Source organism: Lygodium microphyllum, chromosome 21, assembly GCF_053477565.2.
Source record: "Lygodium microphyllum isolate KBCC chromosome 21, Lygodium_microphyllum_v1.1.10, whole genome shotgun sequence".
Classification (NCBI taxonomy): domain Eukaryota; kingdom Viridiplantae; phylum Streptophyta; class Polypodiopsida; order Schizaeales; family Lygodiaceae; genus Lygodium; species Lygodium microphyllum.
The window spans coordinates 126,729,676-126,755,943 of record NC_141155.1 but is presented as its reverse complement, the minus strand read 5'-3'; the positions used below and the strand labels follow the sequence as shown (position 1 = coordinate 126,755,943).

At 40.7% G+C, this 26,268-nt stretch overlaps 1 protein-coding gene across 1 annotated transcript in view; it reads right to left on the bottom strand.

Annotated features, from left to right (window-relative positions):
* LOC148018532 (uncharacterized) overlaps positions 1 to 19,514 on the bottom strand; it is a 34,164-nt gene extending 14,650 nt beyond the window's left edge. The window contains exon 1 of the mRNA XM_087661892.1: positions 19,227 to 19,514. Coding sequence (XP_087518018.1) covers positions 19,227 to 19,394 — 168 coding nt within the window. The 5' untranslated portion in view covers positions 19,395 to 19,514. The remainder of the gene's footprint in view (positions 1 to 19,226) is intronic.
* Between the last annotated feature and the right edge of the window lie 6,754 nt (positions 19,515 to 26,268).

Here is a 26,268-nt window from a genome sequence, read left to right as displayed (position 1 = left end):
CTTTGTATTCAGCACACTTTATACAGCAGATCTTCATCTTCCACTGTCTCTTTCTCTCTCTTCTCTCTCTGCGTTCTCTCTCTTAGTCTTACGCTTCCGCACCACTGCACTCTAACAGGGCAAATACTGCTCCCAATGTATTGTGGTTTGAAACATAGCACCTTAAAAGATCTAACACTGTGGAATTTGCTTCCTTAGATTCACCATCTGTCTGCGGATGGAAGGATGATGAGAATTTCAGTGTGGTACCCATATTCTCAAACAAGCCCTTCCAAAATAAATTGGTTATCCGAGGTCTCAATCACTAATGATCGACGACTTTTGCCTATCATGCTTTACCTTCTGGCATACGATACATGTCTTAACAAATTGTTCTACATCATGCCTCAAAGCTAGCCAATAAAAGAAATGCTCCACTGCCTTGATGGGCATCAATACCTCTGTGTCCTACATACGGAGGAACATGACTTTCAGTGATAACTCTAAGCCTTAACTGCTTTGTGACACATAGTCGTCCATACATCATCAGAAATTCATCTCTTAGCACAAAGTGTTCATGCCTTTGGCCATTGCAAAGCTGATCATAAACATTAGCAAAGTCTAAATCAGCAACATATTGCTCTTTCATGGCATCCAACTCAATGTGATAAACCATGCTGATAGCTGAAATTTGTGGCTTACATGACAGTGCATCAGCCACAACATTCTTTTTACCATCAATATTTACAATCTGAAAATGAAACATAGAGAGAAAATTTGCCCATCTCATATGCTTCTCTGACAACTTTGTCTGCGTCAGAAAGTACCTCAAAGTTTGATGGTCTGTCTACACTGTAAAATCAGCCCCCAACAAATAATGTTTCCACGTAGACAGTGCATGAATTACAGCCAAGAGCTCTTTCTCATAGACCTACAAATCCTTTTCTGCACCGTGGAGAATTCGGCTCTCATAAGCTACAACTCGGCCATCCTGCAAGGAACAACCCCAATGTTGTTACCACATGTATCACATTGAACTATGAATGACGTCCTTAAATCGGGCAACACAAGCACAGGATCTGAAGTCATCTTTTCCTTCAACTTTTCAAATGCTGAAATTTCCACTGATGTCCATCTAAATGGCACATCCTTCTTCTACAAGGCATGCAATGGAGATGCAATTTCAGCAAACCCGCGTAAATACTTCCTGTAGTAAAAACATAAACCCAAGAAGTTGCGGATCTTCAAAGGTGGCCATGATCGTATTGCTTCAACCTTTGCAGGGTCCATACGAATACCATCAGCCGAAACAATATACCCCAACAAAGCGGATTTCATGCATGAAAATTTCACTTTTCTTGTCATTGATAACCAACCTATGGTTACGCAGTTCATTGAACACCATATCCAAGTGTTTTCTATGCTCTGCCTCATTCTTTGAATAGACAATCATGTCATCAAAGAAAGTGCCCACAAATCCTCTATGTGGCTTGAAGATACGATCCATCATCTGATTAAAAGTGGCAGGAGCATTCGTAAGTCCAAAAGGCATAACAAGAAACTCATATAATCCAAATGATGTCCTAAAAGCTGTCTTAGACACATCTTCTGGTCTAATACGTATCTGATGATACCCACTTTTCAAATCTATACGGCTAAATATGGTTGCCCCTTGCAATCTATCCATAACATCATCGATCCGAGGAATCAGAAAGCGATTCTTTATTGTGATCTTGTTCAAAGCACGATAATCAATGCACATACGCCATGAACCATCTTTTTTTTGCACCAAAAGCACTGGAGACAAAAAGAAGATGAGCTGGGCTAAATCAACCTTTTTTCTAATAGCTCATTTACCTAAGTCATAATCTCCTCCTGTTGGGCTGCACTGACTCTATAGGGTGGCTTATTAGGTAGGCTACTTCCAAGGATAAGATCTATGCCATGATCTTTTGGCCTTTCAGGCAATAGCTGCCCTCGAAGTGACTAAGAGAAGCAATCAGCATACAGTTTCAGAAATGACATGCGATCCTTCTCTAACTTAGAAATATTCCCAACATTCTCACTATCATCTTTATCCTTAGTAAAAACCAAGTACGCTGAAAGATGATTTTTCATTACTTTAGAAATGGCAGCTACAGATATAACAAGGACAGATTCACCTTTCAACTTTACATCAAGTGTGAGTACCATTCCCTTATGTTGAATAGTGATCTTTTTTGCACGAGAATCAATCACTGCATGCATACGGTGACACCACGCATACCAAGCAATACATCACAACCCTCAAGTGGAGCAATGAAGAACTCTTCACTGTCCACATATCCTTGTATGTGCAACTGAAGCTTTCCAATGAGCGGTGTGACAGGCTCTGCATTCCCTTTACATGCCATTCCAAATTCCCCCATGGGTCCCATCTCATCCTCTCTAATGCCTAGATGGGCGGCCATGTCAACAGAGATGAAGTTAGCCCGTGCACCATTATCAAAGAAAATCAATGCATGTTGATCCCTAATTTTGCCCTATCCTCTGCACAACTTAGTAGTATCATCATTGGGCTCATCACTAACAACATACATTGGGCACCAATCCCACTGATGTTTTAGGCTTCTTTCCTTTGGAATCTCCCTGATTTTCTGATTTTCCAGCTTGCTGCCTATTACTACTTATCGCCCCGTATCCCTTCATGAGCAAGTGGAAAAATATGTTTGTTGGTTACCCAAAGGAATCAAGGATTTTTATATTAAATCCATCGTGTCTAGCATGTCTCAGCTTATAGAGATTACTGCTACAACCTATGCTTTGCTGCATGGGAAGGATTCGGGCTTCCTAGAGAGTGGGGAGAAGCCAAATAAAAAGTTGTTTTAAGGCTGAGAAAAGGGGCAGATCTGAATATCAGCCTGAAAAGAGGCCAAAACAACAAAGATGAAACCATGAAACCAGCATTCCTCCTCGGATAGGGTGGTAAATCCCTAATGACAACTTAATTACAACAGCGAAAAATAAATGCAAATCTGAAAATACAAATTTACCTGCTAATATTGGACAATGCACACCCAATTGGCCCCAAAATTGGCGCCCCTTTCAATATTTCTTTAGCTTTATTGAAGAAAAATTTGACTTACAATGGGATTCTCCCAATCCCTTTCGGTATTTCAACTTCCTCTTGCTATCAAAAGTGACCAGCAATTCTTCAATCTATTTTGCCCCTTGATTCGGGCACTCAATTGGCCTTCACCCACTTCATAGACGATGGAAATGCCCCAAATTCAATGGCTGGCTAGTCCTCCATCTAAATTCAGCTGAAATTCACCTTCAGCCTTGTTGAATCCAAGTCTTGGAGCTTCCAATTTCTGGCACGCTTCCCAAGGCTACTACTAAACCCTGCTTTATGCTGTACATTAGGGTTTACAGCAGAGAAATATGCAATTTCTCAGCCTCCAAGGCTCCAAATGCTGAGATTTTCGAAGCAAGGCTGTGAAATGGCTGGGAGATGAGAGAGAAAGCTGTAGAGAGAGAAAATTCAAAGTTTTGTCGCGAAGAATGACTGAAAATCAATCAAGTGCAGCTGCTGCCCTGCCACAACAGCATGTAGATGCAAAGAACTGAAGAACATCAGTCATTTACTAATGCTGCCCTGTCTCAACAGCCTGTAGATGTTGTCTCCTGTTGTTGATTGGTCTTCTCTTGCCCTTGACAGCCTCAGAAGGTCCTCCAATGGCTGCAACTCAGACCAGCAGCCTCTCCTCCCTCCCTCTTCCAGGATGAATTTATTAAAATGCCTCTCTCTAGTCTCTAAAGACGTTTTTCAGTCTTGCATGGGCATTTTTGACTAGTGACAGCCTTCCTAAATGGTTTTTCCAGCATTTTCCACAATTAAATATTAATTTTCAGCCTTAAGATACTGAAAATTAATATAATAATTATTTCGGTGCCCTGAAAAATAATTTGTCTGACCAATAATTAAATTGGCTAAGCAACTTCCATTCCCGAGTGTCTCTGCACCATCTTTGACTATCAGATTGGTGTTAGGTACCATTAAACGCCACTCCTCTAGTGCCACCAATTGACACTTATGGCCAAATGGATGACCTAGGCCAACAACTGACACTAGATACCACCAAGTACCTGTGTGGCATAACTTATAGGAACTTTTACCTTTGACATCTCGGGATTTCTTCGAGTTCCGGGCTCGTAAATTTACTTTAACCCCAATTGCACCTCACATGTGCATCATTTACCTAATCATGTGATTAAAAATTAATCCATATGTTAAGTGAGGTTTCAAAAATACATGTCCTCATGACAACCTGGATCAAATGGGTAGAAAAAAGTATCCCCATAATCACAACCCTAAACATATCCATCATCCACCAGATCATAACCATTATGAATCACGTGTACATCCTCATCATCAGCATACCAATCCTAATAGTCATTACAAAAGTCTTCATAATCATAGTCATATGCATACCGCTCTTCTTGTCGTTGGTGCAGACCTTAGTTGAGTGTGAGCTGATGCATATCCTCAACTAATCCATCATAAGAGTGATCAAAGACTTCAAATTCTTTATTTTCAACATACTTGTATCCTTCCACAAATGGTCCATAAAGCTGCTCACTTACTAAGTGATCCTCATATGCATTGTCCCCTTCTAAGTGATCCTCTTGCTGTCCATCTTGGTCATCTTCTTGTTGTTCATCCTCTTGTTTGTCATATTGCTCATTGGCCTCTTCTTGTCCTTCCTCTTACCCGTCATATTGCCCATTGTCCACTTCAGTATCATTATTACCTTGAAGAAACAAAGAATTCAGCATTGCATTTTTTTGTCCAAGATCAACGAAATAATCCTCTTCTTCCTAACATTGAAGTATACATGTCGCCCATGATTTATTCCTCCACAGTTAGCCATGTAACCAGCATCATAATGCTCCAAAGAAATGACCACATCTTGTAGAGTAGGCTGAATTTTACCCTCATGACTGCACCAAGTGGCAATCAATGCAAGCATTTTTTTTTTCAATTGAGCATGCTTCAATAAAAGATCTATTGCCATCTCCATACAACTACCAAGATCCTCATGGTAAATACAAAGATGAATCGATATGAAAGTAGCATATTCCTTTACGTTGATAGAACCTCTTCCAAGAAGTTTGACCAATGAACACATATCTACATTTCCAAATTCCCATACTACCTATCCTTCCAATGAAGCCCATGATCGCTTCTTAACCAATGGAGGTATACAAATTATCAAAGCCCATTGATGAACATCAATCTCTACAATCAAAGTGGAAAGCAATACCAATATATATTCTAACTACTGTTGAGATGATCCATTAAGCAATGATACAAACAAATGTAATACATCCTTGCCTTCAAAAGACGATAAAAGAGTAATGGTGCCAATACATCAGCTTGAACCTCCAAATTATCCAAAGTTAGTAGTCCCACCAACATTCTTTTGGCTCCACATTACATATACATCTTTGTAAACCACTATTATCATAAAGATTGATAGGAGCCTTGCTAAACCAACTTAGAAGCATAAGGTTTTAATAGGTAGATAAGCACTTGCTCAATCAAACTCACATCTACCTCTAGATATCCACCAAAGGAACATCATTCCTACTAGAACCAATCTCTCTGATAAGACTCATAATACTTTGTTTCCTTGCTTGTGGAGAGTGCAGTCCTGCAATACCTATAGTTACTAAATCAGCCATAACTTTTGTTTGAAAGCTTTGATTGACATATTCCTTGATTCACATCGGAACTAACGTCTGTTGTGCTAAGAAATGCACTTAGCCACTTAAACAGCCCCAAAACATGCTTATTTTAGGCTTATTTTAGCCAAAACCCTAAAACAGGGAGCGGATCGAGAAATTTAAGTGGGAGAGGATCTAGAACCCTAATTTTCTATAAATTGGCGGCTAGCCCTCCACTCTTTTATAATCTCGTTTTTGTAGGTTTCAGGTGTTACCAGCTTACTGCCCACACCCTGGTCACGGAGGACATCTCAGCCCTTGTTGTCCATCACTGTTCCCTACAGTTTGGCGCCTGTTTCCAGCGCTCAACACGCTGATTGCTATTGTTTCTGCCTCACGACTGACTGTTGTTCATCTGCACTGCTGTTGTACAGCCTACCACACCAGCAAACTGCTGCGTTTGCAGGCTCCAGCTGCTGCCCTGCAGTTTTCTCTCCTGTCTGCAGTCGCTGCAGTCTTTCTCTCTTCTGCAGGCTGTCCTACCTACGTTTTCAGTCTTTCTCTCTCCTACAGGCTCCGTTTTTAGTCTTTCTCTCTCCTGCAAGCTGCCCTGCCTATGTTTTCAATCATTCTCTCTCCTACAGGCTCCGTTTTTAGTCTTTCTCTCTCCTCACTGCTGTCTCCATCAGATCCAGCTTCTCACTACTGCGTTTGCTAGTGTTCGACATCCGGAGGCTACCTTGCTGCGATTCGAGATCCGTTTGGAGTACGACACACTCTCCAACTCATTACCCCTGCCCTAATCCTAGAGATACAGGAGTTCAAGGTTCAGTATTCATTCACTGCATAGTGTGTTTGTTGCATGAGCATTGTATTATTAGTAGTCATATCATTTCATTTATTCACTGTGTTCATTGTCTTTGAGTTACTCTAACCCTAACCCTAACTGTGTTCTTTTTATCAGTCTGTGCTTTATCGTACGGTTTCTATTTATGTTTTTGTGTTAGGGTATTTTTCTTTACATGGTATCAGAACCTGGTACTCTCTGAGAAAACTAGGCCTTTGATCTGAAAGCTCTTCGCAAAAAGCAAGAACAATAGTAGGTTCAAATGACTTCGAACACATTAAAACCGATTCAATCTCCAGATCAGCCTATACTGAGAACCGAGCGAGAGTGGGCCGATCAGCTTGCTCCACAAAGTTCTGACATGGTGGGTGAAACATCTCAGTACATGGAAGAAAAGATAGGCAAGCTAACCTCTATGGAATATAAACTGATCATAGCCTATCGACAAAAGAAGATTGAGGAGCTCGACCAAGGGATTGCCCTTCAAGAAAAGCTTCTAAATGAAGGTATGCATGGATTTCACTCTTCAAATGTTGTGCGTAAGTCTAATGATGTTGCAGGGCCGTCAAGACCTCCATCAGGGATAGACCCCCCTCTTGGAGAGCAAGATCCAGAGTACATTCCATTTTTTCAGACTCTTCCGTCCTCTCGGGTGCAATGTACTTTTGATTCGTCTTTTGTGCCTTCTTCTTTTACCTCTTCTGTTTTGCAATATACTGGTAGAGATCATGTGGAAGAAACAGTCCAGTCTGTTGACTACGGAAAAGGTCCTCTAGAGGACCAATTCTTGTATGTTAACACACATCACGGGAATTATAAGAAAAAGCCAAGTAACTCTTCTTCTGTCCTTCCTTCTTTTCCGTCTACTTCACATAATCAAAATGAATTTGGTGTTCCTTTCACTTCATTACATGGTGTATCATCATCTTTACAGTTTCATTTTCAGTCTTTAAATGATAAAAATGAACAAAAAGAATCTGCACCTCATACACCTCACTTTCAAAACCCACCCATCCCACAACATTCTTTTACTGCTTCAACACTTCCATTTACACCATTTACATTTCCATTTTAGACACCTCATGTCGCACCGCACATCACACTGGGGGGTTATGAAAACATAGGCACATCGTTTAGGACCTTATCCTTCTCTCAGCCGGATAGTGTTTCACCTACCTCATACACACTTTCGGAATCATTGCAGCATGGGTATCCCACTCAGTCTCTCCCAAGTGTGGATCAGTTGCCTTCATAGTTTGCCTCCACGGCATTGCCTAGTGGACCTTCTGGTCATAATGTTGTGTCCCATCCTTACTTTGGACAAGGCTACTGTGTCCCAGTGCCTCCACCTACACTGGCACCTTATGGAAACATTCATGTTCTAGTGCCTCCGCATCAATCAGCACTCATTGGACACTCGCAATCTACTTCTGCCTACCCACTTCTTCCCCCTCCTTCTTACTCTTATCAGACACTCTCACCTCCACCATCTTTCCCACCATCATCTTACTCCACCCACCCGATACCTCATGGTTCTAGCTCATCTTCTGCCAAGAATGCATTTAATGACAAGACTCGTTTTAACGGGTCAAACTTTACTACTTGGTCGAATTTGATGAGATATGTTCTTGATTCACAAAACCTATGGGATCTAGTGCAGGGGTTGGAACCCCAACCCGATCCTGCATTTGTTCCATACGAGGCCGTCCGCTCATGGAAGGCTAGGAATGCCTCCGCTACTGTCGAGCTAATGCAAGGCTTATTGCCAGAGTTTCATTCTCAGCTTCAGCATTTTGACTTAGCATCAGTGCGATGGGCACACTTGATTGACCGCTATGCGGCTCGAGATAGGACCCATCGTATTAATCTTGACCATGAGCTTCAACTTTTCAAAATCACTGACCGGGATGACTTGAAAGTCAAGTTGCCTGAATATCGGCGTCTCCTCACTGAATTCTCCACTACGGGGACTCCCAAGTCCTTTGACGATCAAGTCACATTGTTCCTAAATAAACTCCCCAAGAAATACTTCAATTTTGTGGAAGGAATAGTTTCAACGCCTACCATGCCTACATTCTATGAATTTGAGTGTCAGCCGTTGCGTTACGCACGGTTGTTCGATCAGTTTCATATGAATTCCTCTTCAGAGGGGGCTCTTCTTGCTCATTCTCAGAAAGAGCAACAAGGGAAGGGCAAACCAAACCAAACCTCCACTCAAAATCAAAATCAAACTCAAAAGCTAAATCAATCTGGGGATTCTCAAGGAAACTCCCAGTCACAACTCAAACCTGGGTGGCAGAATGTACCTAAAAAGAATAGGTATTGTCAACATTATCAAAAGGCTGGCCATTTTGACAACAAACGTCGATCAAAGGCACGAGACACAGCACCAAAACCTAAGTCTCACACCCCCGCCCCTCAATCGGGCAATCCCCAACAGGGGAGGCAGGGTGATGGCAAGGGGCAGTTTAAAGGTCAGACTCACACTGCCACCGCACAGTCATCTCAGTCGACAACGTTCTCAACTCCAGAGGGCTTGTCTGACTGGTCTGCAGAGGCCCATATCGTCTCCATAGAGACATCAGATGCGAGTCTCGTCCACATTTGTGAGTTGCCTCTCGACGAGGTTATTGCAGAGGCCTACTCGTCACAGTCGAGTACTTCAGCTCCAGTTTGGATTGTGGACAGTGGAGCTACACATCACATGACTCCTATAGAGGACATTTTCCGTACCCGAGCCCCTGCAGCCGGGCGGGTCCGTGTAGGAAACAACTCCTCGGTCAAGATTCAAGCTCAAGGTTGCGTCAGTTTTGCCACTGACAAGGGTCCGGATCTGGCTTCGCTGGACAATGTATATCATGTCCCTCAACTTGGGGTGAACTTGTTATCTATTCAGCAGCTTTGCCGGTTGGGACGAGCAGTTTTTTTTACAGCGACCACAGTCGAGGTCCTTGACTCTCTGACTGATTTAGTGATTGCTCGCGGTAAGGCACAGCCTAATGGCCTATACCACATGACTCATTTTCTCACTGAGCCGACTGCTGAGGGCTCCGTGTTCCATAGCTTCCAGGCCTTAGCCACATCTCGGGAGCCTACGCACAATGAGCATCTTTGGCATTTTCGCTTAGGGCATCTTGGTTATGACTCATTTCATGAGTTGCCACGTCGTGAGCTGGTTGAGGGCCTTCCACGCCTGAAGCTAGCTCGAGATGTCTGTAAAGCCTATCAGCTCGGGAAGCAACACCGTACCCCATTTCCTCAGCAGTCTACACATAGAGCTGAGGAGCCTCTTAGATTGATTCACGTTGATCTTTGTGGGCCGACATCCATTGCTGCTTTAAACGGCACATTGTACTTCTTTTTTATAGTGGATGATCATTCTCCATACATGTGGGTGTACTTCCTCAAGCATAAGTCAGATGCTTTCAAATATTTTTCTGCTTGGGTGCTACTGGTTCATAACCAAATTGGTCGTCGTGTTGGGTGCATGAGGAGTGATAGAGATTGTGAGTTTATCTCCCACGAGTTTTCCAAGTTTCTACAAAAGCATGGCATTTCTCGCCAGCTCACCTCTACCAACTCCCCCTCTCAGAATGGAGTCGTAGAGCGTAGGAACCGCATTGTCATGGAAATGGCACGCTCTATGCTGTTCGCAGCAAAGCTTCCTAAGCGTCTTTGGGTCGAGGCTGTTAACACTTCGGTGTACATCCTCAACCGGTGCCCAAATGCGGCTCTTTCTCAGAAGACCCCGTATGAGGCATTTTTTGGCTCTCGGCCTGTTATTTTCCATTTCAGAGTCTTCAGGTGTCGTGCGTACACACACACGCCTGATGACAAGATAGGTAAGCGTACTCCCCGAGCTGATCTCCTTATTTTTGTGGGATATTCCTCTGAAGCGAAAGCCTATCGTTTGTTCGATCCTCGGACAAACAAGGTGATCGTTTAGCGGGATGTTATTTTTTATAAGAGGGATACCCTAGGACAGCCCTTCGATGCACACACCTATCGTTCTGTTGTAGGAAAACTTCTTTGGTTAATTCACACTAGGCCAGATTTAGCTTACTCAATTAGCATACTCAGTCAGTATTTCACAGCACCTAGAATATCACATTGGATTGCATATCTTCGTGTGTTGCGTTATTTACGGTGTATTTTTTCTTATGGCTTGACATATGGTTCTGGTTTATGTTTGCAAGGGTACACTGATTCTGATTGGGCAGGAGATACTGACACCCGGCGTTCCCATGGCAGCTACCTTTTTACCTTGGGCACAGCTCCCATTTCTTGGTCCAGCCATAAGCAAGAGACGGTGGCGGCTTCCAAGGCTGAGACTGAGTACCGGGCTCTCTTCAATGGCACCACCGAGGCCATCTATCTGAGGAGTTTACTAGCGGTGCTTCATTTTCCATGTGACTCTCCCACAGTTGTCTACTGCAACAACCAGATTGCCATTGCCCTTGTTGCGGGCAATCCGATCATCACACCACGGACACGCCATGTGGGAGTCCACTTCCGCTTTTCCAGAGAGCAGGTTGAGCTAGGCACTATTCGCCTAGAGTTTGTTCCTTCATCAAATAATTTTGCAGATATCTTGACCAAAGCGGTCAACCGGCCGGTTCTTCAGTACCTGCTACCCAGGATTGGCTTGGGTATACCCTCCCCTACTTCTTCAGCTTGATGGGGAGAGGGTACTTCCCTCTTGCTTTCCCTTCCAGTTTAAGAGGGGGCGGCTCCTACTCTTAATCGTGACAGTGATTATACTTACAATTTTTTAGACATTACATTCACTTATTCTTCTGTATTGTATTATGGGCATTTGTAACTTCATTCGCACTATCATGATGACCTGATTGTAAAAGGACACTTGGACAAGTGAACACTTTCCCTGCGAGGGCACTATCCCAGTGGTACCGTTGCACAGAATATTGCATGAGCATGACATCTTGCATCTCCCTTTGCATTACCCTATGCATTGGCATTCTGTTCATGTCAACATCCATCTGTGCGCATTTATCCCTTTTTGGTCTTTTGGAGTGGTCGACTCTAGGATCCACCATATTCATGGCATAACACATGGCAATTCTCCTAAAGGCAGTTTCCCTACCCTTGCTTGCTTACTTGCTTTGCTTGTCTTGCTAAGCCCACCGTTTTTTTTTGCCCCTCACATATTCAACACATGATTGGCACATACACTCACTTTTATCATCCTTAGGCACTTATCCTCGTCAGTGCGAGGAATTGGCTTGCTAGTTTTGTGAATAACTTGGGTTTAGAACTCTCTTTATATTTTCCTATCTGTCACTTAATCGGCCGTTGCCCCTATATTACTTATGTATTTTCAAAACACTTCACAAAAAGAAAAAACAAAAAAAAACAAAACAAACAAATCCATTGTTGATTCCATCCACCTTTGTAGGCCTTGATAGGCCCTTGGGCAGCAGACGAGCATCCTTGGTCCAATGCCCTGACCTCTCTGGGATGATCACTTGGGCTCCCTTGGTAAGATATCCATCACCTCTGTAGTCTTGGTAGGTCACTGGGCAGCCGACGTGCACCATTTGTCCGATACCCTGGCTGCTTTGGGACGGGACGCCTTGGGGTAAATCAAAATTTAGGTTGATCTACTTTTCTCGCCCAATTTTGGGCTTGAGAGGCGGTGTTGTGCTAAGAAATGCACTTAGCCACTTAAACAACCCCAAAACATGCTTATTTTAGGCTTATTTTAGCCAAAACCCTAAAATGGAGAGCGGATCGAGAAAGTTAAGTGGGAGAGGATCTAGAACCCTAATTTTCTATAAATTGGCAGCCAGCCCTCCACTCTTTTATAATCTTGTTTATGCAGGTTTTAGGTGTTGCCAGCTTGCTGCCCACACCCCGCTCACGGAGAACATCTCAGCCCTTGCTGTCCATCACTGTTCCCTACAGTCTGGTGCCTGTTTCCAGCCCTCCACACGCAGATTCCTGTTGTTTTTGCCTGGCGACTTACTATTGTTCGTCTACACTGCTGTCGTACAGCCTGCTACGCCAGCAAACTGCTGCGTTTGCAAGCTCCAACTGCCGCCCTGACAGTTTTCTCTCCTGTCTGCAATCGCTGCAGTCTTTGTCTCTCCTGCAGGCTGTCTTGCCTGCATTTTCAGTCTCTCTCTCTCCTGCAGGCTCCGTTTTTAGTCTTTCTCTCTCCTGCAGGCTATCCTGCCTGCGTTTTCAATCTTTCTCTCTCTTACAGGCTCCGTTTTTAGTCTTTCTCTCTCCTCACTGCTGTCTGCATCAGATCCAGCTTCACACTGCTGCATGTGCTGGTGTTCAACATCTGGAGGCTGCCTTGCTGCGATTCGGGATCCATTCAAAGTACGAGACACTCTCCAACTCATTACCCCTGCCTTGATCCTAGAGATACAGGAGTTCGAGATTCAGTATTCATTCACTGCATAGTGTGTTTACTGCATGAGCATTGTATTATTAGTAGTCATAGCCTGTCATTTATTCACTATGTTCATTGTCTCTGAGTTACTCTAACCCTAACTCTAATTGTGTTCTTTTTATCAGTCTGTGCTTTGTCGTACGGTTTCTGTTTATGTTTGTGTTAGGGTATTTTTCTTTACAACGTCACCTCTTCAAACAGTGCACTTAACAATAAATTTCAAATTAGGACAACAAAAAAAAAAAAAAAAAAAAAAAAAAAACAGGAACAACCCAAAGTTAGCTAACTGAAACTATACAGAACCTGCCCTATCTGAATGAACTTTTAAGAGACCTATAGATCTACAACTTTGACCCTCCTTAACCCTGTAGACTCACTGATAGAGCTGATGGCACTCTTTAGGATACCAAGACACGAATTTATGACTATAATAAGTAAGTAACATCCTAAAATCACTGTGTGAATTGAATCGCTGCCAAGATGAATCCACCATTGCTAACATAAACATTTGCATTGCCAACATGATCATTTGCATTACCAACATGAGCATCACCTTACCACCACTACAAACATAAGCAAGACATTGCATCATAAGCATAGGTATAACTATGAACCCTCTACCATAGACATATCAGCATCCATCTCACTGCTGTCCAAAAATACATCATAGCTGGGGTTTACAAGCTTCAAAATAGAGAGAATAGCTGCTTAGAGTGGAATAATGAGGAGTTGAACTTGTAGCAATGGTTTGAGTTAACATTCAGTATTAGAAATGGCCTCTTGATGCTCCAAATGTTGAAGAAAAAAAGAGTATTTGATGCTGCCCTGTTTTACTCAGCAAGAGAAGCTCAATATTGCTTCAATGGAAGAAGCATAGTCTTCAATCTTCAGTGTTCAAGCTCCAAATGTACCAAGATTCTTGATAGGATGAGCGCAGAGCTCAAGTCCTTGACAAAAGGCTAAAATCCTTGACAAAATCTGAAGCAAGCTGTGGCTGCCCTATTTATTACAGAAAAATGGAGCAATCTCTTGCTCAAAGGAGTCCAATAAGCCTCTAATGTTAAGTATTAGATCTTAACTTGAGCCTTGAATAATGAGTAATGAAACTAACCGAGATTAGATCATGCTGAAGAATAGTTGTTTTATGCTGCTGTCCAGGCCTAACTTAGCTCCTAATAAGACAGAGCTCAAGTTTGTTTAATGGAAAGCATATAAGAGAAATGGCATAGAAGAGAGTAGTAAAGCCACTCTTTAAGGAGTGCTTGATTCAAGCAACCAAAACGTGCAGCTGTCTTAAGCATTGAAACCAGGCCTTCAATGTGGCACAAACAGCACAGATCTGTCCAGCAATCCCACATTTTCGATCAGCTGCAATGATGACCACCATGGGAGTCTTTGCACTCCTTAAGCACTAAGCTTTCATGCCAATAAGGTAGGGTTGAACAAATTAGCCACAACAAAGAGATCAGAGGCTTCTTGTATCCATGAAAACTAAGAAAGAGCTTGAAGAAGAAGAAAGAAGGCTTACTTCAAAACGTAGTGAAGACTTTTAGTCTCCTCCAAGTTTAGTGAAAGCTCTTCTCCCAAGCCCCCTGTCAAAATGACTCAAAATTTGACCATGACCTGCTAAAATAGCATGGAGGCTACCATTTTTGTCATAAGCTCCTGTAAATGCTTCTAACCATGGTCTCTTCTAGCTATAGCAGACCTGCAAGTCACAATCTATGTAGTACTTGTCTGAAATAGGTCTTTATGATGAAAATTGAGACTAAATATGAAGAAAAAGAGGAGAAAATGGACCAAAGACCAATGCTCTGATACCACTTGTCATGAAGTGAACCCCAGAGGAGAGAGAGACTACTGAACGAGAGAGAGACTGTAGGAAGAGAGAGAAAAAAGGAATTGTTGTGAGAAACACTAGCAAAAGAGAGAGAAACACAAAAAAAGGAAGATGCTAGCCATGAAAGCTAGAGGAGAGAGATGAAGCAAGAAAAGACTTGTACTATATCAAAACTGGGTGCAAAATTATTAGTACTTCCACCTTTTATACCCACACCCTATGTACTCTATTTCCCATCCTTTACAATTTTCCTCAACAACATACTTATTTATAATAAGTCCTTGAAGTAGCATGCAAACCACGTGCGTATCACCTTATGACTCTTAAGATGAGTACAATAGTTTGCAAAACTATCCAAGTGCAAGATTTTTCACACTAAGCTTTTACATCTCAGATATATCATCTCAAATGATGGGTTCCGTATTAATCCCAAAAAAGTTCAAGTAGTGCTTGATTGGCCTATTTCAAGGACCATAAGTGAATGTTTTTTGGGTTTTACTAGATTCTTTTAAAAGTTCATTAAGAACCATGTTCATATTATTGAATCCTTCACATGTTTACTTACAACAACTCTCAAAGCCATTGCCAATGTTTCCAACATCACGCTTAGCTCACCTTATCCCTAGCCCTTGAGATGTGGAGGTTTGAGGGTATTTGAGCATTCTACATCTTGAGTTCCATTATTTGGCATACTTTCTACATTTCTCTATCTATGTCCAAGGATTTCTTTACAAATCTTACGAGATATGTGGCACAAATGAGTCTCAATTCCTTTCTATAGGACTCCTTTGGGCATGGGCATGTTCACGATATGAGACCCCTTAATCATCCTAAATTTTAAGGTGCATTCACACCTACTAACCAAATTGTCAAGCGTCAAGGGCCAATGCTACATGTACCCATCTAGGATGTCCAAGGACATAGTACTTACCCCCTTACAAATGATTGCTATCCTCAACAATATCTTCAAAGGCAATCAAGAATGCAACTCTTAACAAAACAACCAACTCCTCTATAACCTCAGTCTCTTAGCAATTCTTTCACTTGAACAACTAGTTTAGAAAAGATACGACAACATCACTTAGTCCTATGGTTAAGGACCGATGCCGGTTCGAGTGAAATATCATAAGTATGGAACTTCCTCAATTAAGACAATCAATTCACTCACCCTAAGTGGTAACTCAAACAATTTACACAAGACATTGAATAAATACAAATATCGAAAAGTAAATCCAAGCAAAAAGAGACACTTAACTTCTTAATAATTTGGACTAACCCATAATACTGTGAAGATACTTTACACACAAGTGGCTACACATTGAGGAAAGGTGAGTACCGATTGCATTCTCACTCCGTTGAGTCCCTCAACAATTGGTGGTTTTGGCTAACCATATACCAATGCAAATGAGCCACTCTTGATAGACAAAAGCTTAGTATTATTAAAAGAAACTTGATCTAGTATATGAAACATAATGCTCCCCATTAAATTGACAATGAGGACATATTCTCGACACATATTCTTCAAGGTTTGATGATTCATTTCAATCTATCCATCTATCTTGAGATAATCTAAGGATGGTATACAAAAGCGGGACTCTAAGGATGGAAGTCCATTCACTAGAAATGGTCAATAAGCTTAGGATGGCAATAACAAGCAAATCTCCAACTAGTAGAAGACTAGGTGCCAAAAATAGCCTACTTAGTTTGATGATCACTACCAATTTCAGTAAGAAAACCATTAGTACCAAGAATCGATAAATAGATAAGCCAATTTGTGGCTTTGCAAGGTTTTCCTTTGCAAGGAACAAGCCATCTACAATAACATGACACATATGTAAGGACATGCTAGGGCAAACAAAGAAAGCACAAAATGTACAACAACACACAATAACACAATCTAATAAATACTCAAGGAAAATCATGTATATAATGATAATAATGTACAAGAAGCCACTAGACTTCATGTCTCAAGGACTAGGGCTGATAGTGAATTGAAGGTGCCAACAACATTGAGGACAGTTCTAAGAGTGTGTTCTATTCAAGATGGATACAAAAATGCAATAGTAGCAATCTGCACATACGCCTTCTCATGTAAGGCATCGTTCAAAAAAGCAATGTGGCATGCAATTGATGCACATATCTATTGTAGTGCACAACCAAGGCCCAAAGCAATAACTATGTGAATTGTAGTCATTTGAGAGGCGCGTGAAAAGGTTTCATCATGATCAATCCTACTTTTTGGGCATACCCCTTTGCAATTGGTTCAACTATCTATCAGAACCAATGGAGCCAACTGCTTCCAGCTTTAAAAATCCGCTTTGAGCCAATAGTAGACTTGACTTTGGACAAATCACTAGATCCTATGCATAGTTACAAACTCCTTGTTTTTGGGCACACCTCTTTGCAAGTGATTCAGCTTTGCAGCGATAAATGATCAAATTTCAGCTTAAAAACCTACTTGTGCCAAGAGCAAACTCATTTGTGAGTGCTTGGTTTGTTGTCTCCCTAGCAACACCCTATTTTGATTGCACATTCTTCAAGTGTTAACTTTACACAGCTTGTACACAAGTATTCATGCCAAAGGGGAAGCTAGGATTGTTGAAGTGGGTTGTCTTACCTTCTCACAATTGACATCAACAGTTAGTACACAAAACAAGCCACTGAATTCTTATAGCATGAGATACTAATGATCCACACACAAAACAGACTCACTACTGTTAGAGAGTCAGTTCCTGGACAGCAATGTGCAGAGTCTTACGGACAAAGCAGGTGCCACATCAGAAGTACGGCAAGATGCCACATCAACAGGGCGGACAGGTGCCACGTGGCACAGGTCAGTTGGACAGCAGTTGTACATAGTCGGACTGTTTTTCTGATTATTTTACTGCAGTCGGCTGCATTTACTGCAGCCAACCTGGTGCAAGCATTCTTTATTTTCTGGCTATAAAAAGCCAGTTGGTGGCACACTCAGTCATTCATTGATTCAGGTTCTGATCTTGAGATTTGTTGGCTGAGACAGACTGTGCTCAGACTGACGGAGATCGAGGTCATCAAGTCGGAGACACACGTAAATATTTCCTCTGCCCCCTGTGTATATTTCTGCACTCTTATACAGCATGCTACACCGCAGATTTTCTGTGTTTACACTGTCTCCTTTTCTCTCTCTCTCTTCTCTCTTTGTTCACTCTCTCTTAGTCTTTGTCCTACGCTTCCGCATTGCTGCACTTTGACAACTACTACTATTCATTAACACAAAAAAGTGAAAAAAGAGTGAGAATGGTACAATTTTGAGCTCACAGGCTTTCTTTGAATCTTTACAATCTTCTTATCGTGTAGCAACTTTGGAAGTGTATGATTTTGGAGACTCACACATTTGTAGCGGTCTATCCAACGACTCTCTCTCTCTCTCTCTCTCTCTCTCTCTCTCTCTCTCTCTCTATATATATATATATATATATATATATATATATATATATATATATATATATATATATATATATATATAGCTTACAACTATAAAAGCCCAAGTGTCATGTTGAAGTTGAAATTTGGAGCATGGATTTTTCATACTTAAACTTGATGTCTTTTCAAAGGTTACTACTATGGGGGCCTCAATCTTCACATTAGAATTCTTACCGTTGTTGCTACTAAAGTACACTCTACAATTGTAGCACATAGACATAAGGGTACATGGATTATCAGCATTTCTATGGTCCAAGCTGCCTCAACTACTATGAAGGCCTTGTAATCTTTGTGCTTCTCTTTGGTGAGGGTGGATCATTTGTCTCATGTATATGAATACCCTTCACATAGTAGCTGGTCACTTGGTAGGCAGCCCACCTTGAGCTTTAATCTCCAAACCATGGTCATTAGTCAATGATGTTAGCTCATCTTGCAAGATGTAGTGAATGAGCACAAACATCCAATTGGGTTTTTCTTTTGAATTCATGATCTCACAAACAGAACTGCATTACAAATAGAACTTCTCGGACCTCTTCCCATGCGATCAAGCCTTGGATGACTCTCCTGAAGTCGTCTTGAGCATAGAACCTTTTGCTCCGGTGGCCCTTGTGTCTGGCAAGTTTTGTGAGAGTTGTTGGGTATCGTTGCCTACATCCTACGCTCTTTCATCTCGGTTAGTGCATGTTCCACAGACATTGTTCACCTTCTATCTTGCGAGGATTTCAACTTGTATGCAAGGTAGGCAGCTTTTCCACCAGGTAGGCAGCTTTTCCACCGTGGACAATTTCAGTATAAGACACACAACACTAAAATTCTCGGAAAATCATGGACGTTCTTTAGCCAAACACGTACAAATGCATCTGTAATGCTCGGTCACAGACGTGCAAAGAAAAAGAACAGAACGCCATGTGGTCATGGACTGTGGTCGTAAAACAATCTGTGTTTTTTCGTCTTATAAGCAGACATACCGCCATCATGGCGCGAACCCAGGCATGTCTGTTGAGGTCGTTGACGCCGATGACGGTCGAAATGGGGTGGTAGAGGATGCGGTAGGCGAGCTGGGCGTGATAAGCGAGCAGGACGGCTACGCCAGCAGGCACGAGCACCGAGTCAAGGAGCCCTTCTGTCCACGCCATGGCACCAACGAACAGTCCTTCCTCGGCTTCTTCTTCTTCTGTGCTTTCTGACGAAGGCAAGGAGGTGGCATGAAGACGCAACGCATACCAACGCGTCTATGCCACATCCCCTCTTCTAAGCTGTCGTTAGACATCATCATGTATTGTATTACCATTATCCTTGTATATTCTATTGTTATTTCTCATGTCACTCGATTTTTTATTGTTGTTTCTTATATTACTAGATCGAGAGGTTAAAATAATTTAATTCATCCGTGTTTTTTGTCCAAGTGCTTGTTTTTCAATATCTTAGAAGAGTGTGGTTGAGTTTTCTTCCGATTTATACATATCGTACCAATTTGTAGCGCACGGTTTTAGCAATGTTTTTCTAGAAGCCATAGTTTTCCTCTTACTAAAAAACCTTAATGAAGCCTTGCAACTTGGCATATTGTATAGAGTGCATCACTGTTGTATATTCTATTAGTATAGCAATGTATGTTTTTTCATGTCAATTGTACCATTCTATGATGACTATATATGGTTTACATCTTAATCTCCATCCAAGCAAAATCAATGTGTGTCTATTGAACTATGTATGAGAAATGAATGTGTTTTTTGGATCATATTAATATTGTTGAATTGAATGTGTTTTTTACCATATTTGAGCAAAATGAATTCAAATTTTTCAAACTATGCACTAGATGTCACAAGTTTCTGAAGATTTGGTATAGGAAAGTTGTCACACATGCACATTATGTGCTGAAGAGTACCCATAAAACTAGAAACTAGAAAGTTAGTTGGTCAAAGTGTGAGATGTGGTGATTTTGACATTCCACTAATTCTTCAATGAAGAATTAACTTGTAAGGCCATAAAAGCATAACAATAACACAAAAAACCACATAAATATGCTATACAAGAAGCATGACAAAAAGTTGGCACAAGTCTCTTCGTTGGCATATGTCATAGCACTGACCTTAAGGGTACTAGAGAGAAGTGAACAAACTACATATAGAAGTAATATGCTTTGTGGCACCAATATCAAAGTACCATACATTTGGATCCATAATAGATATGAAAGAATTATGTAAAGCATGGTCATAATTGCATTGCATCCTAAATGCCCATTTTGTATCCTACACAACATTTGCATATTCCAACTTAGAAGGAGAGGCATTTGCTAGCCATATGGATGGTTCTTTATGACATGACCTTTCACCTTATAATATTTGTAAAACATCTAACTCTCTTTTTTCTTCTCATCCTATTAGCCTTCTTTATCTAAGAAGCATTTGTAGATTTTTGCTTACCAACAAGAAAATGAAGCTTTTTGTTTACCTTTCTAACTAGCCACAAAAGCTTGGTTTGCAACATGCATATTGGACTTTTTGTCTAGATTGTTCTTCTTGAAACTAAACAAAAGCCAATTCATCAAATAATAAAGCATTCAGATTGTCCATCATCAAAAAAAGAGTAGATGCAAAACTCTGATAAGAATCGGGAAGCCCATTGAGAACAATCTACATGAGTGAATTGTCTGGCAAAATCTCACAGAAATCAACTAGTCCTTAAGATATTTGATGCTTGTAAAAAAATTGTCCATGGAATCACTCTCATCCATGTAGAGGCTTATATGTTGATTACATTGTTTAATAGACAATGTAATCAACATATAAGCCTCTACATCTCTACCATCCATGAATCTACTCATGTGAGTAGGTGGTGGTAGCACTCTAACATGAGCTAGAGCAAAACTTAAACTTGCAGTATCATCATATATCACTTGTTTTTGTTGCTTTTGCTACACTTGCAACTTTTAAAACACGACCAATATATTTTTCAATTCCACGTACAATGTTCAAAAAACCCCATTGCAACCAATGCATGATGCATCATATACGCTCACAACAAATAGTTGATTCCATCCAACTTGTCGTCAACAACCAACATATGGAATACATCATTGTTTCTAGCCATTGCCATTGACTGTACTTGATGCAATAGTTGCTTGTATAGAGAAGAATGTGACAACATGTGCTATATGTACCCAAAACCTTGGTAACTGTGAAATGCATTTCATTGGCACTAAAATATGAAATGGCTGAAATGTTTCACTGGAATGTGAAACACCCTAAGTGAAATGGCTAATTGAAATAAGATTTTTAAATGGGAAAATTTGTTTCTCCTTGCTTTTTTGAGAGTTTTCAGACACTCTACATATAGGACATTATTTATTGACATGAAAAGTATAAATATGTAAGCAACTCATTGTTTATTAAGAAAACTATCTCATATATGTTATTTAGCCATTTCACTTGGTGTTTCTCTTAGGACTTGCCTAGAGGTGAAATCTTTCAAAGTGAAACACAACATTTTAGGGGTGAAACATTTTGGTGATGAAATGTTTTGCAATTACCTTGTATAGTGTAAAAGAGATTATAAGGGTCCTTACATTTAGAAATGACTAATGTCAAAAATTATACACGAAAAGATGAAATAGCTACATAGTATAAAACCCGAATAAAAAATGACAAATGTCGACTTGCAAACACTCGTAAAATCTTGTCCCAATCAAAGAAAATTAAGTGGAGCATAATGACAGCTTTATTGGAGCGGTAGAAGCCTACTTTGATACCAATTGTTGGATTTGGGGTTGCAAGAATGCAAATACACAGTAGAAGGAGATTGAGAGAACACAACTCAAGGTTTTTTAGAGGTATTAATAAACAAGATTACAAGACTAAGTATGCCCCAAAAGTGAATAGGCATATATACAAAGCCGAGGGAAAAAACCCTCCTAGAGAGGGAAAATGGTGGCCCGACAATCAAGTGTGTTCACCACCACAATATAGCAAGAGTCCTTAAGAAGTCCTCTTGGCATCCATTAGATATTCAACTATTAGCAAAAACAACTAATTCCCTATTAGTTGAAAATTTAGCTCATGCTAGAATCGTTTCAAAAGATGCCAAATGGGAAATTTACCCCCAACTAAAAATGATGGGAAGCCTGATCTCTATTGTTGATGTGCTAGAGTCAACAACGAGGGTTGCCTCATTAACACTAGTAAGGCCATTTATCGACACACACACACACACACACTCTCTCTCTCTCTCTCTCTCTCTCTCTCTCTCTCTCTCTCTCTCTCTCTCTCTCTCTCTCTCTCTCTCTCTCCATCCATTAAAACATTGTATCAATTGCCACATCCATTTCTTGCACTTAACTTCTCCCTTTTTCTCTTCTCACTTCCTTTGGATTGAGGTTGCACCTATACTTCTAGGGATAAGCATGCCTCATCAGTTTTAGAACTGCATTATGGTTGCATGGCACACCAACATTGCAAGGAGAGGGAAGGTGTAGCTATGCTTCTATTAATGCCAAAGCAAGTGCAACAATTAGATCATAAAGCATTATCTTGTTCATATTTGAGACCTAACCAATGGGAAAGAAAGGATTTTCTTAACCCCATTCCCTCTTGGTTGGGCACAATCAGAGGTTCCCTAGGCGTGATCCAACTCCTCTTTCTTGACCATAACTTCCTCCTCCTCACCAAGTACCTATTTCTCTCCACAACTTCTGGTGCACAGATCGGATGTTGTATGCTCGTGTAGTGAACGTCGGAAGGTCCCCAAGAACAAAAGAACTCTACTTTTTGCACAAAACTCAAGGTAGAAAGCATGCATGACATGAACAAGAGACCAATTGGGTGCAATCTCCCCCCATGCCTTGTGTGAGCGCTCCACAAAGCATGTATTTTATGTATTAATCATATTCAAGCTCAAATAATAGCCCCAAATTACAAAATAGGACGCTTTTGGCTTTTGAGTTTGCTTTAGTGCTAAATAGAAATAAAGCTAATGGGCGGACACCCAAAGAGTCAGGCGTACCCAATACAATGTCCAAATACAAATATCATAATCGTGCGTCCATGCGCATACAAAATAATAAATAAATATCCAAGGCCTTAATAAATAGGCACGACAAAATGTAGACGCCATGCCTAAGGTATGCACCCATCAAAATATAAGTGATAACTCGAATACACACTACTCCAATGCTTTCCTTTGCCACTGCTGTTATCTCTACACATCAATTGAAGCATTCACAATCGTTAGTAAAATAATACAATTAAACCGACAAAAGTGAATACCTAGCAGTCTTCAGCTATATAAATAAATCAACTGGTTATAAATCAATCCTAACCTTAATTTATCACGAGTGCGCACTCTAAACTCATAAACGTTTATTAATTTAATATGTACTTTGCGGAATCACCCGCTATGGAATCGCCCATGTACACACTACATTAACGAAACGCCCGAAAAGGATAGGCGTTCCCATCAACTTCTCGCACAAAGAATCCACTTTGTGTATGAGCCCCGGTCAACAAAGTTTACGGAATCCACCGGAAAACCTCATGGAATCCACCGTGGCACGGAATCCACCATGGCACAAAATCCACCGATCATATCCGTGCCATGGTGGATTCCTGAGGTTTTACGGTGGATTCCGTAAACTTTGTTGACCGGGGCTCATACACAAAGTGGATTCTTTGTGCGAGAAGTTGATGGGGACGCCTATCCTTTTCGGGCGTTTCGTTAATTTAGTGTGGACATGGGTGATTCCATAGCGGGTGATTCCGCAAAGTACATATTAAATTAATAAGCGTTTATGAGTTTAGAGTGCGCACTCGTGATAAATTAAGGTTATGATTGATTTATAACCAGTTGATTTATTTATGTAGCTGAAGACTGCTAGGTATTCACTTTTGTCGGTTTTATTGTATTATTTTACTAACGATTGTGAATGCTTTAGTTGATGTGTAGAGATAGCAGCAGTGGCGGAGGAAAGCATTGGAGGATAGCATGTATTCGAGTTATCACTTATATTTTGATGGGCATATACCTTAGGCATGGCATCTACATTTTGTCGTGCCTATTTATTAAGGCCTTGGATATTTATTTATTATTTTGTATGCGCATGGGCACACGATCATGATATTTGTATTTGGACATTGTATTGGGTACGCCTGACTCTTTGGGTGCCCGCCCATTAGCTTTATTTCTATTTAGCACTAAAGCAAACTCAAAAGCCAAAAGCGTCCTATTTTGTAATTTGGGACTATTATTTGAGCTTGAAAATGATCAATACATAAAATACATGCTTTGTGGAGCGCTCACACAAGGCATGGGGGGAGATTGCACCCAATTGGTCTCTTGTTCATGTCCTGCATGCTTTCTACCTTGAGTTTTGTGCAAAAAGTAGAGTTCTTTTGTTCTTGGGGACCTTCCGGCGTTCACTACGCGAGCATACAACATCCGATCTGTGCACCAACTTCTCTCTCATATCATTTGGTAGAGCACAACACCATGATATTAAATAGTCACAAATGAAATTGTGTTATACATTTTTCTTATTTGTTTGATGCCAATGTAGATATTGAAATAAAAAATCAATTATTCTTTGTTGAATTGAGATACTAAAATAAAAAATCGATGGTAATGATTTTGTTTGTGAGATTTAAACCATTACAAAATAGAAGTGTTTACCTACGTGAGGAGCCAACTTATAAACATTGAAATAAAAACTTGATAGTAAAATATTACTAATAGCACTCTTGTCTTATTAAAGGAGTTGAAAAAAACATGCTAACTAATGTTAATGACAGCATTTTCACACTTATGGATGCTTTGCATGCACCAGAGTTAAAAAAGAATTCAAGGGAGAAGCCCGAGTGAGACATGAGCAAGCAGAAGCAATGGAAGTGTTAGCTATAGCAGATGGAGCAAGAGAGCAAGAGATAGAGACTCAAGATGTGGGAACTCCAATAGTCATACGCGTGACCAATCTCCCTTGTTCTATTAGTCAACTGAAAGAATAAAGAATGAAGTGTGCAATATACAGGTGTGTGAGTACTATCAGTGTAGTTAATACACGAGCATCATAGGTACGGGTGCCTTTACCCCCCCACAACCTCCCACCTGAAACTTATGGAACTCCAAAGACAAGGAATTGATACTATAAATCAGTTGCTTGACATCAACAATGACACTAAGCAAAAACTTATAACTATGCAATCAGAAATGGATAGCATTTAAAGAATGCCACTCAGCACTCAAGCCACAGGATCCCCACAAGATTCTCTATTAGATCTAGTGTAGCAATGCCTGTTTGACCACACTAATATACTACAACTAGGCATGCACATAGCCTAGACACTCTTGACTGGAATGGAGAATATGCCTGGAAGTAAAGACCAACCTAAGACTCCGTTAATGGCTAAACAATTAGATAAATATCAAGCTGGGGATTACCCTTATAGTTTCTTTGAACAATTCAAACAATTGAGCAAGTATGTGAGACAAATAACCTCATGGGAAACATGAAAAAGATGCAAGCCTTTGGATTGTGCCATAGCAAGAAGGGACAAGAGCCTGGTTCCAAAGGTTGGATGCCACCGAGAAAAATCCTCATTCATCCTACTCAAATATTTCTTTATCAAGCACTTCACAAGAGCCAATTTTATGGTGATAATATTATCATCCGCCTAACAAACATTTAGTAGTAAGAGGACAAGAGCACGCAAGACTACATCTCCAAAATAAGAAGTGTTGTCAAACACATACTAGTTGTGTTGAGAGATCCAGTGTTGAGATTGCAACAAAAGCATCCATCAAAGGAATCCCTAATGAAAATATTTACAAAACCATGGCTAATAACTCAAGTCTCAATCACTCTAGCATCAATCACATGCTTAATGAAGCAATCTGCAGCATTGATGACCTACACCATGAAAGAAGTAGAGATAAGAAAACTATAGATAACTACCTAGACCCTCAACTAATCCACTATGAAAGGTGGTAGCAAGAGTTAGAGTGTAAGCAAAAGTAAAAGAAAGT